The following is a 15,876-nucleotide window of genomic DNA, read 5'->3' on the forward strand; positions in this document are numbered from 1 at the left end:
TCTCTCTCTGTCTGTCGCTCTCTGTCTGTCGCTCTCTCTCTGTCTGTCTCTGTCGCTCTCTCTCTCTCTGTCGTCTGTCTGTCTGTCGCTCTCTCTCTCTCTGTCTGTCGCTCTCTCTCTCTCTGTCTGTCGCTCTCTCTCTCTCTCTGTCTGTCGCTCTCTCTCTCTCTCTGTCTGTCGCTCTCTCTCTCTCTCTGTCTGTCGCTCTCTCTCTCTCTCTGTCTGTCTGTCGCTCTCTCTCTCTCTCTCTGTCTGTCGCTCTCTCTCTCTCTCTCTGTCTGTCGCTCTCTCTCTCTCTGTCTGTCTGTCTCTCTCTCTGTCGCTCTCTCTCTCTCTCTCTCTGTCTGTCGCTCTCTCTCTCTCTCTGTCTGTCTCTCTCTCTGTCTGTCGCTCTCTCTCTCTCTGTCTGTCGCTCTCTCTCTCTCTGTCTGTCGCCGCTTCTCTCTGTCTGTCGCTCTCTCTCTCTCTCTGTCTGTCGCTCTCTCTCTCTCTCTGTCTGTCGCTCTCTCTCTCTCTCTGTCTGTCGCTCTCTCTCTCTCTCTCTGTCTGTCGCTCTCTCTCTCTCTCTGTCTGTCGCTCTCTCTCTCTCTCTCTCTGTCTCTCTCTCTCTCTCTCGGTCTGTCTCTCTCTCTCTCTCTCGGTCTGTCGCTCTCTCTCTCTCTCTCTCTCGGTCTGTCGCTCTCTCTCTCGGTCTGTCGCTCTCTCTCTCTCTGTCGCTCTCTCTCTCTCTCTCTCTCTCTCTCTCTCTGCTCTCTCTCTCTCTCGCTCTCTCTCTCTGTCTCTCTCTCTCTCTCTCTCTCTCTCTCTCTCTCTCTCTCTCTCGCTCTCTCTCTCTGTCGCTCTCTCTCTCTGTCGCTCTCTCTCTCTCTGCTCTCTCTCTCTCTCTGTCGCTCTCTCTCTCTCTCTCTGTCGCTCTCTCGCGCTCTCTCTCTCTCCGCGCCTCTCTCTCTCTGCCGCGCTCTCGCTTCTCTCTCTCTGTCGCCCTCTCTCTCTCTCTCCTCTCTCTCTCTGTCGCGCTCTCTCTCTCTCTGTCGCTCTCTCTCTCTCTCTGTCGCCTCTCTCTCTCTGTCGCTCCTCTCTCTCTGTCGCCCTCTCTCTCTGTCGCCTCTCTCTCTCTGTCGCCCCTCTCTCTCTCTGTCGCCCTCTCTCTCTCTCTCTCTGTCGCGCTCTCTCTCTGTCTCTCTCTGTCACGCTCTCTCTCTCTCTCTGTCGCGCTCTGTCGCGCTCTCTCTCTCTCTGTCACTCTCTCTCTCTGTCGCTCTCTCTCTGTCGCGCTCTCTCTCTGTCACGCTCTCTCGCTCTCTCTCTCGCGCTCTCTCTCTCTCTGTCGCGCTCTCTCTCTCTGTCGTGCTCTCTCTCTCGCGCTCTCTCTCTCTCTCTCTCGCGCTCTCTCTGGCTGGCTCGCTCTGTGGCTGGCTGGCTGGCTCGCTCTCTGGCTGGCTCGGTCGCTCTCTGGCTGGCTGGCTGGCTTGCTCTCTCAACCCTTTTCTTTCTACTACACTCTGTTTGTAAGGACACTTGCTGTTAGGCTATGTACAAATGTTTTCCTCTTCCTTTGAAAAAAAATCTCTACAGGAGGTTGCCTGTGGCTGACTCCCCCTGTAAACCCTGAAAGTGAATACCCAACTCCAGACCTAGACTGATCCTCTCTCTCTGAGATGTGAGATGCATGTCTAGGGCTGAGGGGTATACTGGTGCACATCACATCCCTGCCCTCTTTTCTGCTCCCTCCATCTCATCACCAGGTCCCCAGAGCCTGCTCTCTCTCTCTCCCACTCTATGCCCTCACTCTCCCGTCTCCCCCCTTTCTCCTGCTTTCTCTGTCAAGAGCAGAGCTTGACCCAATTCCTCTTCAACGACGGCGAAAGGATGGGCCCAGCCATCCTCTATCCCTCTGTGTCCCTCAACCCCCACCCCAAGCATCAGGCTCAGCCCAGACATAACCCAAACAACCCTAGCCCAGCACCAGTCTAGTCACAACCCACCCCAGCATCACTCCAGCACCACCCCAGCCTATACCGGGAAGTTTGGTGGTTCCCCACAGACACTACCCGGTCACTGTAGGGTTTCCTCAAGCTGAATGCTGATTGGTTGTTGGCTACAGTTGACAGACACAGCCCAGCGTAGATGGATTACTTATTTTCCCACTTTCTCTCGTTGGGAGGATTTGTGCCCTTAATTGAAGTTACCGCAGCAGGGTTGTCATGGTGACATGGGACAAAGACTAAAGTTTGTTGTGAGCAGGGAGGAGGAGAGAGGGGGTGTCTCTTGCTGGCTGCGTTCTGTGCTCTTGCTTGATTGTACTATATTTTCCGCTAGTCTTATAAAGTAGCTACTGAATGTGTACAAACATTCCAGAGGAGGAAGTAAATTCCATGTACTGTGAGACTATTTCCTGTGTGTTCTCCTTTAGGCTACTGTGTGAGTCAATGTATTGCTGTTTTGTGGTTCATTCATTGTAAACACACAAAAAGAAATGTATTTCACCTTTTATTTAACCAGGTTAGCTGGGACGCATTTGCAACTGCGACCTGGCCAAGATAAAGCAAAGCAGTTCGACACATACAACGACACAGTTACACATGGGAGTAAAACAAAAATATAAACACAGTCAATAATACAGTAGAAAAATAAGTCTATATACAATGTGAGCAAATGAGGTGAGAAGGGAGATAAGGCAATAAAATAGGCCATAGTGGCGAGGTAATTATGATATAGCAATTAAACACTGGAGTGATAGAAGTGCAGAAGATGGTAGGTGGATGGGCTATTTACAGATGGGTTATGTACAGGTGCTCTGACAGCTGGTGCTTGAAGTTAGTGAGGGAAATATAAGACTCCAGCGATTTTTGCAGTTTGTTCCAGTCATTGGCAGCAGAGAACTGTGAGGAAAGGCGGCCAAAGGAGGAACTGGGGGGGACCAGTGAAGTATACCTGCTGGAGCGCATGCTGCGGGTGGGTGCTGCTATGGTGACCAGTGAACTGAGGTAAGGCGGGGCTTTACCTAGCAAAGACTTGTAGATGACCTGGAGCCAGTGGGTTTGGTGACGAGTATGAAGCAAGGGCCAGCCAACTAGAGTGTACAGGTCGCAGTGGTGGGTAGTATATGGGGCTTTGGTGACAAAATGGATGACACTGTGATAGACTGCATCCAATTTGCTGAGTAGAGTGTTGGAGGGTATTTTGTAAATGCCATCGCCAAAGTAGAGGATCGGTAGGATGGTCAGTTTTACGAGGGTATGTTTGGCATCACTACTCTGGACGGTTCTGACTTAAAATATGTGGACAACTACAAATACCTAGGTGTCTGGTTAGACTGTAAACTCCCCTTCCAGACCCACATTAACTTCTTGCGTCGAGCCAACCCGGATCCGGGATCATGACTACAGCCTCAAGCTCATTACCATAACGCAACGTTAACTATTCATGAAAATCGCAAATGAAGTGAAATCAATATGCTAGCTCTCAAGCTTAGCCTTTTGTTAACACTGTCATCTCAGATTTTCAAAAATATGCTTCTCAACCATAGCAAACTAGCATTTAGCATTAGCATTTAGCGTTAGCATTAGCAGGCAACATTTTCACAAAAACCAGCAAAAACATTCAATAAATCATTTACCTTTGAAGAACTTCGGATGTTTTCAATGAGGAGACTCTCAGTTAGATAGCAAATGTTCAGTTTTCCTGAAAGATTATTTGTGCAGGAGTAATCGGTCCGTTTTCTGCGTCATGTTTGGCTACCAAAGAAACCCGAAAATTCAGTTATAAAAACGCCAAACTTTTTTCAAAATAACTCCATAATATCGGCTGAAACATGGCAAACGTTGTTTAGAATCAATCCTCAAGGTGTTTTTCTACATATCTCTTCAATGTGGTATCGTTCCTGGAAGTGTGCTTCTCCCTCTGTATCGCATGGTAAAATTATTGAGAATTGCGCACCAATTTAGACAAAGGACACCGGGCGGACACCTGGCAAATGTAGTCTCTTATGGCCAATCTTCCAATGATATGCCTACAAATACGTCACAATGCTGCAGACATCTTGGACGAACGGCAGCACGTTCACAGCACATTCACAGCCATATAAGGAGACGATAGTAAAACAGAGCTTCAAAAATTCAGCTCATTTCCTGTTTGAGGTTTCGCCTGTAGCATCAGTTCTGGGGCACTCACAGATAATATCTTTGCAGTTTTGAAAACGTCAGTGTTTTCTTTCCAAAGCTGCCAATTATATGCATAGTCGAGCATCTTTTCGTGACAAAATATTGCGCTTAAAACGGGCATGTTTTTTTAATGCAATAATGACATAGTGCCCCCATAGGTTGAAGAGGTTAAGCATCTCCAATCCAAAATGAAATCTAGAATCGGCTTCATATTTCGCAACATGAAGCCGATTCTAGAGGGAGGTCTAGAACTTAGGGAATTATTTGTACCAAATACAATGCTCTTCAGTTTGAGATTTTCAGGACCTGTTTATAACTGGACACCCATTCCAAAACAGACTGCAAATCTTTTAAGGGTTTCAGTGACTTCATTAGCTGTGGTTGATGATGCGTATATGGTTGAATCATCAGCATACATGGTTTGTTTAATGCCAGTGGAAACGAGTAGAGGGCCTAGAACTGCCCTGCGGTACGGTACACCCCACTTGACTTATTTTGACATTAGAGAAGAAAATAAATGCCCGAGTTCTATTAGATATATAGCTCTGAATCCACAACATGGCAGAGGTTGAAAAGCCATAACACCCACATTTATTTCAACAACAGGTTATGGTCAATAATATTAAAGGCTGCACGGAAATCTAACAGTACAGCTCCCACAATATTCTTATTATCAATATCTTTGTCAGTCATTTGTGTCAGTACGGTGTATGTTGAGTGCCCTTCTCTATAACCATGCCCAAGGTCTGTTGTTAATTTGTTTACAGAGAATTAGCATATTTGGTCAAACACTTTTTTACAACTGTTTGCTAGGAGCTGGCAGAAAGCTGATAGGTCTGCTGTTAGGACTTGGGTAGCGGAATTACTTTGGCCTCCCTCCAGGCCTGAGGATGAAGACTTTCCACGAAGCTCAGATTTAAACATATGACAGATAGCAGTGGCTACAGAGTCGGCTATCATCCTAATTAGCTTTTCATCTAAGTTGTCAGTGCCCGGAGGTTTGTCATTATTGATCGATAACAATTTTTCCACCTCACACACAAACTTCACAAAATTCACAGTTGCAATGCTTTTCTTTCATTATTAGTTTTTTTTTTGTGCATGAATACGATGGCTCACTGTTCATTGTTGGGATTTTCTGCTTAAGTTTGACCACTTTGCTAATGAAGTAATCATTAAAATAATTAACATCAAATGGTTTGTGATGAATAAGTCATTTGATTCGATGAAGGATGGAGTTGAATGTCTTTCTGCCTATACTTTTATTTAAGGTACTCTAAAGGTTTCCCCCCACCATTGACCGCAGCTTCATAATGGTTTATTGTTGTTGAGTTTAGTCACATACTTTCTCAATTTTCAGTAAGTCAATCAGTCAAATGTGCAGCCAGACTTATTAGCCACTCCTTTTGCCCCATGTCTTTCAACCATACTTGTTCAATTCCTCGTTAATCCACAGATCCTTAACAGTCAGATTGCATGTTTAATCAATCATTTGAAGAAGCAATTTCATAAATGCATCAAGTGCAGCGTCTGGATGCTCCTCATTAATCACACCAGACCAACAAATATCATCCACATAAGAATCAAAGCAACATCTTTTGTATGATTTCTTATACACTATTTTAGGCCCAGCGTTGGCTGGCTTTCCTGGATATAGCCACTATATTGTGATCACTGCATCCAATGGGTAAGGATACAGCTTTAGAACAAAGTTCTACAGTGTTAGTAAAAATGTCATCAATGCATGTGGTGATCTTGTTCCTGTAGTGTTTGTAAACAGCCTGGTACATTGATTAAATCATTTGAACCAGATTACAGGCACTGTTTACAGTAAGAAGCTTCCTCTTGAGCGGACAACTTGATGAAAACCAGTCAATATTCAGGTTCCCAAGAAAGTAGACCTCTGTTTACATCACATACAATTTCAAGCATTTCACACATCATTTAGATACTGACTGTTAGCACTTGGTGGCCTATAGCTACACCCCAAAAGAAAAGGCTTTAGATGTGCGAAGTGAACCTGCAACCACAACACTTCAATAACACTTGACATAAGATCTTCTCTAAGCGTTACAGGAACATGGCTCTGAATTTATACAGCAACGCCTCCCCTTAAGCATTTCTGTCTCTTCTATTGAAGAGAGAGCCTTGTTTTGCTACTGCTGTATCATCAAATGAATTATCGGAGTCTCAGAAATGGCTAATATATGAAGGTTATCTGCAAGTTAGCAAGTTAAAGATTTCTTTAACCTGATTTCTAAGACTACGTATTAATATGGGCTGTTTCAGCCCTTTCCTGGGAACTCATCAGAAAGACATAATACTGAACAGAGCAAACAGTCAATAGGTGAGTGCTGCGGGGTTGAAGCTGCTAACCAATAGGCTTGGCTCGCTCATCCCTTAGGCTTCTGGGAGGTTGGACGATGAGCCCGTCACAGCAGATGTAAGTAATGTCCCCACGCGCTCTCTGCCAACTTTCATGGCTGTGTATAAGTTCTTTCCTCTTCTGTCACACAACTTCAGGATAGTCCTTATTGAGGAAGATATACATTCCTCTCAAGTTCTTGGCTCTTTCCAGACCAGCTACCTTGTCCTTGAACCTCTGGAACTTGACAACTATGGGCCTTGGCCTGTCACCTGGGTTTTCCAGTCCTGTGGGTGCGCTCCACCTCAATCTTCCTGTGGTCCATCTTCAATTTCTCAGAAATAATTTCCCTCACTTTGTCCTCAGACTCCGTCCAGGTCTCGTGGAGATTCTGAAATTCCGTCCATGTTCCGCCTTGATTGTCCATCAAGTTGATTTATCTGTCATTGTTATCATGGATTCCCCCACACAATTGATGTCCTCTTTCATTGACTTCCAGATTGCTGTCATCTTGCGGTTCTCCTGTTTCAACTCATCGAGCTGATCCTGGGAGAACAGCAAACTGTTATTCAGGTCCTGGACCACTCTGGTCAGGTTGTCTATTCTTTTATTAGTTGAATCCACCAGTAATTTGGACAAAACACTTGATGCTATTTTCTTGTTGTAACAACTGCTTTGTAAAACAATTTTAGTTTTAAAACATCCTTCACCTGTTATAGAAACACCACTGTCCTCAACGGTACTCTCGACAGCGTTGGTCTTTGTCATGGTAGCTCCTCGCAGTTCCAGACATGGCAGGTAACCGGGAAGATTGAAAACGACAAACAGCAGGGATCGAGACAACCACAAACCCGGGACAATCCGTGGTCCCAGCCGCAATGGCTAATCGCGTCGAGCCCTCAAGAAAACCCTGCCAGCTTACGTGCAGCTAGCTGCATCACCAAATTACTCCTCAGACCCATCTTTGGTCTGAGTACTTATGTAAATTTGATATTTAAACGTTTTTTTGTTTTGTCATTATGGGGTATTGTGTGTAGATTGAGGTGAAAATAACTAATACATTTTAGAATAAGGCTGTAACGTAACAAAATGTGTAAAAAGTGAAGGGGTCTGAATACTTTCTCTGTTTGTACACAGTGGCAAGAAAATGTATGTGAACCCTTTGGAATTACTTAATTACTTCAGATCAAATTTGATCTGCTCTGCATCTAAGTCACAACAATAAACAAACAGTGTTCTTATACTATGAAGTTGAAAAAGTATGTGAACCCACTAGGCTACTGACTTCTCCAAAAGCTAATTGGAGTCAGGAGTCAGCTAACTTGGGGTCTCATCAATGAAATGAGTTTGGAGATGTTGGTTAGAGCTGCCTTGCACAAGAAGCATTGCCTGGTGTGAACCATGTCTCGAACAAACGAGATCTCAGAAGACCTAAAAGGAAGAATTGTTGACTTGCATAAAGCTGGAAAGGGTAACAAAGGTATCCCTAAAAGCCTTGATGTTCGTCAGTCATAAGACAAGATTGTCTAGAAATTGAGAGTTCAGCACTGTTTCTACTCTCCCAACAAGTGGCTGTCCTGCAAAGATCACTGCAAGAGCACAGTGCAGAATGCTCAATGAGGTTAAGAAGAATCCTAGAGTGTCAGTTAAAGACTTACAGAAATCTCTGGAACATGCTAACATCTCTGTTGACGAGTCTACGACACGTAAAACACTAAACAAGAATGGTGTTCATAGGCAAAATATTCTGTGGACAGATGAAACTAAAGCTGAGTTGTTTGGAAGGAACACAACATCGTGTGGAGAAAAAAAGGCACAGCACAGCACACCAACATCAAAACCTCATCCCAACTGTAAAGTATGGGATGGTTTGGGGCTGCTTTGCTGCCTCAGAGCCTGGACAGCTTGCTATCATCGACGGAAAAATGAGTTCCTGTGTTAATCAAGACATTTTGCAGGAGAATTTAAGGCTATCTGTCCGCCATTTGAAGCTCAACAGAAGTTGGGTGATGCAACAGGACAACGACCCAAAACACAGAAGTAAATCAACAACAGAATGGCTTCAACAAAAGAAAATATGCCTTCTGGAGTGGCCCAGTCAGAGTCCTGACCTCAACCTGTTTTGAGATGCTGTGGCATGACCTCAGGAGAGCAATTCACACCAGGCATGCCAAGAATATTGCTAAACTGAAACCGTTTTGTAAAGGGGAATGGTCCAAAATGACTCCTGACCGTTGTGCAGGTCTGATACGCAACTACAGAAAACATTTGGTTATTATTGTTGCCAAAAGGAGGGCAAACCAGTTATTAAATCCAAGGGTTCACATACTTTTTCTACCCTGGACTGTGAATGTTTACACAATGTGTTAAATAAATACATGAAAACATATTTTTTGTGTGTTATTAGTTTTAAGCAGACTGTGTTTGTCTTGTTGTGACCTAAAATGTTATGACCAATTCATGCAGAAATCCCAGTATTTCCAAAGGGTTCACATATTTCTTCTTGCCACTGTATATGCAGGAAGTTCGCTGTTTCCCCCCAAAGAAATCTTTCCCCGTCCCCCAAAATAAATATTTTAATATGGAGGGGGCATACACCCCCCCATATACCCCTCGAGAGGCATAGTAAGTAGTGTCAAACTGTGTAGAAATGCATTTTAAAAGGAAAAAAAAAATAAGGACCCCCGTCTACCGTTCTCCCACCCAGTATCACCCTTGATATATCGACACCAAACTGGATGCCATCTCTCAGCCCAAGCAAAACTTGGCAGCTGCCTAGATGACATCACGTCATGGATGAAAGAGAACTTACTCCAGCTGAACAACTGCAAGATTACGTCAACGCCCTGTTCGTGGGCCTTCCAGTCAAAATCACTGAAGAGGCTGCAACTTCTCCAGAATTATACTTCCAGAGTCCTAATCAGCAAGTCAGTCCACACCACCCCCACCCCTGCAGAACTCCACTGGCTACCGGTTAACTATAGGATTTACTTTAAATTCCTCCTAGTGTTTAAAGGCTTGAATGGATTGAGTCCCACCTACATCAGGGACCTAATTCCTATCACTGCTCTAGCCAATCCCTACTGCGTCAAGTCCCCAAGACACGTCTCCCTGGGGGACTGAGCCTTCTGCTCCCTTGCCCCTCACCTATGGAATGCTCTCCCTGACCATCTGAAAGCCACTCCATGATTATTAACTTTTAAAACGGGACTTAAACCCCATTTCTACAGAATGTCGGTCTTTTCTAGTCCTAATCTTGGAAGTCCCTTTAGAATGTATTATTGCTGTCTCCTACCTTGATTCTAAATGATGCTTATATTGTATTTCTAATCTCCAGTCAAGTGGTATCAGTTGGGTTGTGCCAAGATAAGTGGTAGTCCTGACTCCTAGATGATTGCAGGGCAGGCAGCTCTGTATTTGAGAGCTGTCTACTTAAGGCAGTGTAAGAGGGAAGGATCCTTTCTCTGTCAGCTCTCTCTCATCGTGACAGGGATGGTTTAATGCTCATTGGCATCTAACAAGCAGGTGCGTCTGGTCAGACGAGGTGGGCGGAGAGGAGAGCAGGCTGGAGATTGGAGTTGTCTCAGACTCTTCAGAGGTCCTCATCAAAGGCTCTTGGCTGGAGAGTGAGAGAGGAGGGGAGGGTAGTCTACATGTCAGCCTGCATGTGAAGGAGAGTGGGCAGAGGGAAGGAGGGGAGGGTAGCCCTGCCTGCCCTCGGGGCAACCTTAGTAAAACACATTGAGTGCTTGGTAGAGCACATAATTTCAAATTGTCACATCCATGTATTTCATGTTTCCAGTCGTGTTGGGAAAGCTGCTCTCTGCTGTGATTGTGCATCTGTGTGAAGGAAAGTTCAATGCTACCAACCCTGTTTTTATCTAGCTACTAGTATCCAACTGTTCTAGCCTATGCAACTCCTTTCTCTGTGTAGCCCCCCTGTCAGTTATTTTGGAACCAACTCTAAACCTTTCTTCTCTTCTTTCTCCAGACCTCCCTGGTTTAATGGGTCCAATCATCGGGATGTCGCCGGATAAGAAAGCGGAAACGCCGGGGATGCAGGGGGAAAGGGTGGGACTTAGGGGTTTGTGTGGGGGGGCGGGGACTCTCCCAGAGGCAGAGTGCGGTGCAGCCAGCCCATTGGCCACCAGTCTGGACAGGGGTTCCGTTGGTTCCGGGGGCTCTGAGGATGACGAGCTCACCAACCTCAACTGGCTCCATGAGAACCTGCTCCAGAACTTTACGCTAGGGGGGGCCGGCGAGGCCGGGGCCCAACACAGTGCCAGCCCCCTCTTTGACATTGAGGGCAACACCGGAGCCCCACAGAACCCCCCCTCTTCATCCTCTTCCTCCTTGTCACAGAGGGACTCGTTGAAGTCCAAGCCTCCCTTCTCATTCTCTCTGTTGATCTACATGGCCATAGAGCAGAGCCCCAGTAAGAGCTTGCCAGTGAAGGACATCTATGGTTGGATCGTACAGCACTTCCCATACTTCTCCTCGGCCCCCACTGGCTGGAAGAACAGCGTCAGACACAACCTGTCACTCAACAAGTGTTTCCGTAAGGTGGAGAGGAGCCTGGGAAAGGTAAGGGAACTTTGAGATGCACGTGCACACACACACACACTTTGTTTGTTTACCCTGCAAAGAGTTGGCAGTGCCTAGGTTGTGGGTTCGATTCCTTGCAAGGATAACCAGTTCTCATCTGACTAGGGGTGGCTGTTAGTAATCCAGTACTCGAACGGATGTCAATGCTTGATCTTTAACCATAGATTAAAAATGTAATTCAAATACTGTAATACCATTTGGTGAAATGTGCTTTGTGACAGCCAGAATGGGCAAATAAAATATCTAAATGTTTTGTTTGTCTTGAAGATGACCATTAATTTGCTAGTGTTGTATTTGTATAGTGCATTCGGAAATTATTCAGACCCCTCGACTTTTTACACATTTTGTTACGTTACAGCCTTAGATTAAATATTTTTTTTTGCCCTCAATCTACACACAATGCCACATATCGTCAAATAAAGTTTTTTTCCCCCTGACTATTCTACTGAGGATCCCGAATGGCGCAGTGGTCTAAGGCACTGCATCTCAGTACAAGCGGCGTCACTACAGGCCCTGGTTAGATTCCAGGCTGTATCACATCCGGCTGTGATTGGGAGTCCCATAGGGCAGCGCACAATTGTCCCAGCATCGTCCTGGATTGGCCGGGGTAGGCCAGCATTGTAAATAAGAATTTGTTCTTAACTGACTTGCCTAGTTAAATAAAGGTTAAATAAAGGTGAAATAAATAAAAGTACCAGTCCTTGCCACTGAAAAACATCCCCACAGCATGATGCTGCCACCACCATGCTTCACCGTAGGGATGGTGCCAGGTTTCCTCCAGATGTGATGCTTGTCATTCAGGCCAAAGCATTCAACCTTGGTTTCATCAGACCAGAGAATCTTGTTTCGCATGGTCTGAGATTCTTTAGGTTCCCTTTGGCAATCTCCAAGAGGGTTGTCATGTGCCTTACTGAGGAGTGGCTTCTGTCTGGCCACTCAACAATAAAGGCCTGATTGGTGTGGTGGAGTGCTGCAGAGATGGTTGTCCTTCTGGAAGGTTCTCCCATCTCCACAGAGGACCTTTGGAACTCTGTCAGAGTGACCATCTGGTTCTTGGTTACCTCCCTGACTAAGGCCCATCTCCCCGATTGCTTAGCTTGGCCATGCGGCCGGCTCTGGGAAGAGTCTTGGTGGTTCCAAATGTCTTCCATTTAAGAATGATGGAGGCCGCTGTGTTCTTGGACCTTAAATGGTGCAGTCATTTTTTGGTACCCTTCCCCAGATCTGTGCCTCGACACAGTCCTGTCTCGGAGCTCTACGGACAATTCCTTCAACCTCATGGCGTGGTTTTTGCTCTGACATGCACTGTCAACTGTGGGACCATATATAGGCAGGTGTGGGCCTTTCCAAATCATGTCCAATCAATTGAATTTACCACAGGTAAATCAAGTTGTAGAAACATCTCAAGGATGATCAATGGAAACAATATGCACCTGAGCTCAATTTTGAGTGTCATAGCAAAGGGTCTGAATATTTATGTAAGTAAGGTTGTTTTTATTTTTATTACATTTGAAAACATTTAGGCCTATGGATAAATGCTCACATTTCTTTCCAGTATTGGGTTGAGGTCTGGGCTTTGACTAGGCCATTCCAAGACATGTAAATGTATCCCCTTAAACCACTTGAGTGTTGCTTTAGCAATATGCTTAGGGTCATTCTCCTGCTGGAAGGTGGACCTCTGACCAGTTTCCCAGTTCCCGCCGATGAAAAACGTCCCCACAGCATGATGCTGCCACCACCCTGCTTCACTGGATGGTATTCTCAGGGTGTTGGTGTTGGGTTTGAGCCAGACATAGCGTTTTCCTTGATGGCCAAAAAGCTCAATTTTAGTCTCATCTGACCAGAGTAGCTTCTTCCATGTGTTTGGGGAGTCTCCCACATGCCTTTTGGCGAACACCACATGTATTTGCTTATTTTTTTCTTTAAGCAATGGCTTTTTTCTGGCCACTCTTCTGTAAAGCCCTGCTCTGTGGAGTGTACTGCTTAAAGTGGTTCTATGGACAGATACTCCAATCTCTGCTGTGGAGCTTAGAAGCTCCTTCAGGGTTATCTTTTGTCTCTTTGTTGCCTCTCTGATTAATGCCCTCCTTGCCTGGTCTGTGAGTTTTGGTGGGCGGCCCTCTCTTGGCAGGTTTGTTGTGGTGCCATATTCTTAAAATGTTTTAATAATGGGTTAGAGGTCGACCGATTAATTGGCATGGCCATTTAATTAGGGACGATTTTCATAGCAATCGTTCATCTGCCTTTTTGGACACTGATTATGGCTGATTACATTGCAATCCATGAGGAGACTGTGTGGCAGGCTGACCAACTGTTACGCGAGTGCAGCATCAAAAGGAACTTGTGGCTGCAAGGAGCCAAGGTAAGTTGCTAGCTAGCATTAAACTTATCTTATAAATAAACAATCAATCTTCAGATAATCACTAGTTAACTACACATGTTTTTTTAAATATAAGTTAACTATCTTGTTCTGCGTTGCATATAATCAATGCGGTGCCTGTTAATTTATCATAGAATCACAGCCTACTTCAACTTTGCCAAGCGGGTGATGATTTAACAAATGCGCATTTGCAAAAATCACAATTGTTGCAATAATGTACCTAACGATAAACATCAATCCCTTTCTTAAAATCAATGCACAGTATATATATATTTTTTAACCTGCATATATAGTTAAAAGAAATTCATGTTAGAAGGCAATATTAACTAGGGAAATTGTTACTTCTCTTGCGTTCTGTGCAAGCAGAGTCAGGTTATATGCAGCAGTTTGGGCCACCTGGCTCTTTGTGAACTGTTGAAAGGCCATTTATTCCTAACGAAGACCGTAATTAAATTGCCAGAATTTTACATAACTGACATAACATTGAAGGTTGTACAATGTATTACAGCAATATTTAGACTTACGATTGCCACCCCTTCGATAAAATATAGAAAGGTTCTGTATTTCACTGAAAGAATAAACATTTTCTTTTTGAAATGATAGTTTCTGGATTTGACCATATTAATGACCAAAGGCTCATATTTGTGTGTTTATTATAATTAAGTCTATGATTTGATATTTGATAGAGCAGTCTGACTGAGCAGTGGTAGGCAGCAGCAGGCTCGTAAGCATTCATTCAAACAGCAGCTCTTAGCAATGCTTGCAGCACAGCGCTGTTTATGACTTCAAGCCTATCAACTCCTGAGATTAGGCTGGCAATACTAAAGTAAATATGAAATACAAATGGTATAGAGGGAAATAGTCCTCTAATAACTATAACCTAAAACTTCTTAACTGGGAATATTAAAGACTCGTGTGAAAAGGAACCACCAGCTTTCATATGTTCTGAACAAGGAACTTAAACGTTAGCTTTTTTTACATGGCACATATTGCACTTTTACATTCTTCTCCAACACTTTGTTTTTGCATTTTTAAACCAAATTGAACATGTTTCATTATTTATTTGAGACTAAATAGATTTTATTTATGTATTATATTAAGTTAAAAAGTGTTCATTCAGTATTGTTGTAATTGTCATTTATTGCAAATATATTTATATATATTTATTTATTTATTATTTATTTGGTCCTCCAATAATCGGTATCTGCATTGAAAAATCATAATCGGTCGACCTCCATAATGGATTTAATGGTGCTCCGTGGGATGTTCAAAGTTTCTGATATTGTTTTATAACCCAACCCTGATCAGTACTTCTCCACAACTTTGTCCCTGACCTGTTTGGAGAGCTCCTTGGTCTTCATGGTGCCGCTTGCTTGGTGGTGTTGCAGACTCTGGGGTCTTTCGAACCAAATGTATATATACTGTGATCATGTGACAATTAGATTGCACACAGGTGGACAATATTTAACTAATTATGTGACTTCTGAAGGTAATTGGTTGCACCAGATCTTATTTAGGGGCTTCAAAGTAAAGGGGTTGAATACATATGCACGCACCACTTTTCCATTTTAAATTCTTTCATTTTTTTAAATTTCACTTCACCAATTTGGACTATTTTGTGCCTGTCCATTACATGAAAATTCATTTAAATTACAGGCTGTAATGCAACAAAATGTGAAAAACGCCAAGGGGGGTGAATACTTTTGCAAAGTACTGTATATACCTTATTACATTTGTATACTAAAATAAATCATGTGAGGTACTCGAACTGTCAAAAAACATAAAATGTCAATCTCTAATGCTGAGATTGAGACTATGGACGTCATTCAGTGGGTTTAAAGTTGTCCCTTGTGGCTCAGTTGAGCATGGCTAAGCATGGCGCTGGCAACGCCAGGGTTGTGGGTGCGATTCCCACAGGGGGCCAGTACTGTAAGTCACTCTGGATAAGAGGATCTGCTAAATGTCAAAATATTCAAATATTGTTCAAATTAGCTGATAGTATCCTACCGTGGCTGTGTGAAAGTGTCATGAAGAATCATTGGAGCGCTATACTGATATTCTGCAGTGGCAGAGGCAGTAGTGTAACATTGATAATGTGCTCACTGTATTTGCAGCTCTGTGTTTCACAGCATCAACAGTACTGTGGCACGGTGCATCAACAGTACTGTGGCACGGTGCATCAACAGTACTGTGGCACGGTGCATCAACAGTACTGTGGCACGGTGCATCAACAGTACTGTGGCACGGTGCACCAACAGTACTGTGGCACGGTGCATCAACAGTACTGTGGCACGGTGCACCAACAGTACTGTGGCACGGTGCACCAACAGTACTGTGGCACGGTGCATCAACAGTACTGTGGC

The 15,876-nt window shown here is 44.2% G+C and overlaps 1 protein-coding gene across 2 annotated transcripts in view; it reads left to right on the top strand.

The window, feature by feature from the left end:
• Positions 1–15,876, top strand: part of LOC118371530 (forkhead box protein N2-like) — a 47,013-nt gene that overhangs the window by 20,101 nt on the left and 11,036 nt on the right. For both annotated transcript variants that reach the window (XM_035756996.2, XM_035756998.2), the window contains exon 2: positions 10,520–11,112. In XM_035756996.2, coding sequence (XP_035612889.1) covers positions 10,534–11,112 — 579 coding nt within the window. In that variant the 5' untranslated portion in view covers positions 10,520–10,533. The remainder of the gene's footprint in view (positions 1–10,519; positions 11,113–15,876) is intronic.

This window comes from Oncorhynchus keta, chromosome 2 (genome assembly GCF_023373465.1).
Source record: "Oncorhynchus keta strain PuntledgeMale-10-30-2019 chromosome 2, Oket_V2, whole genome shotgun sequence".
Lineage (NCBI taxonomy): Eukaryota > Metazoa > Chordata > Actinopteri > Salmoniformes > Salmonidae > Oncorhynchus > Oncorhynchus keta.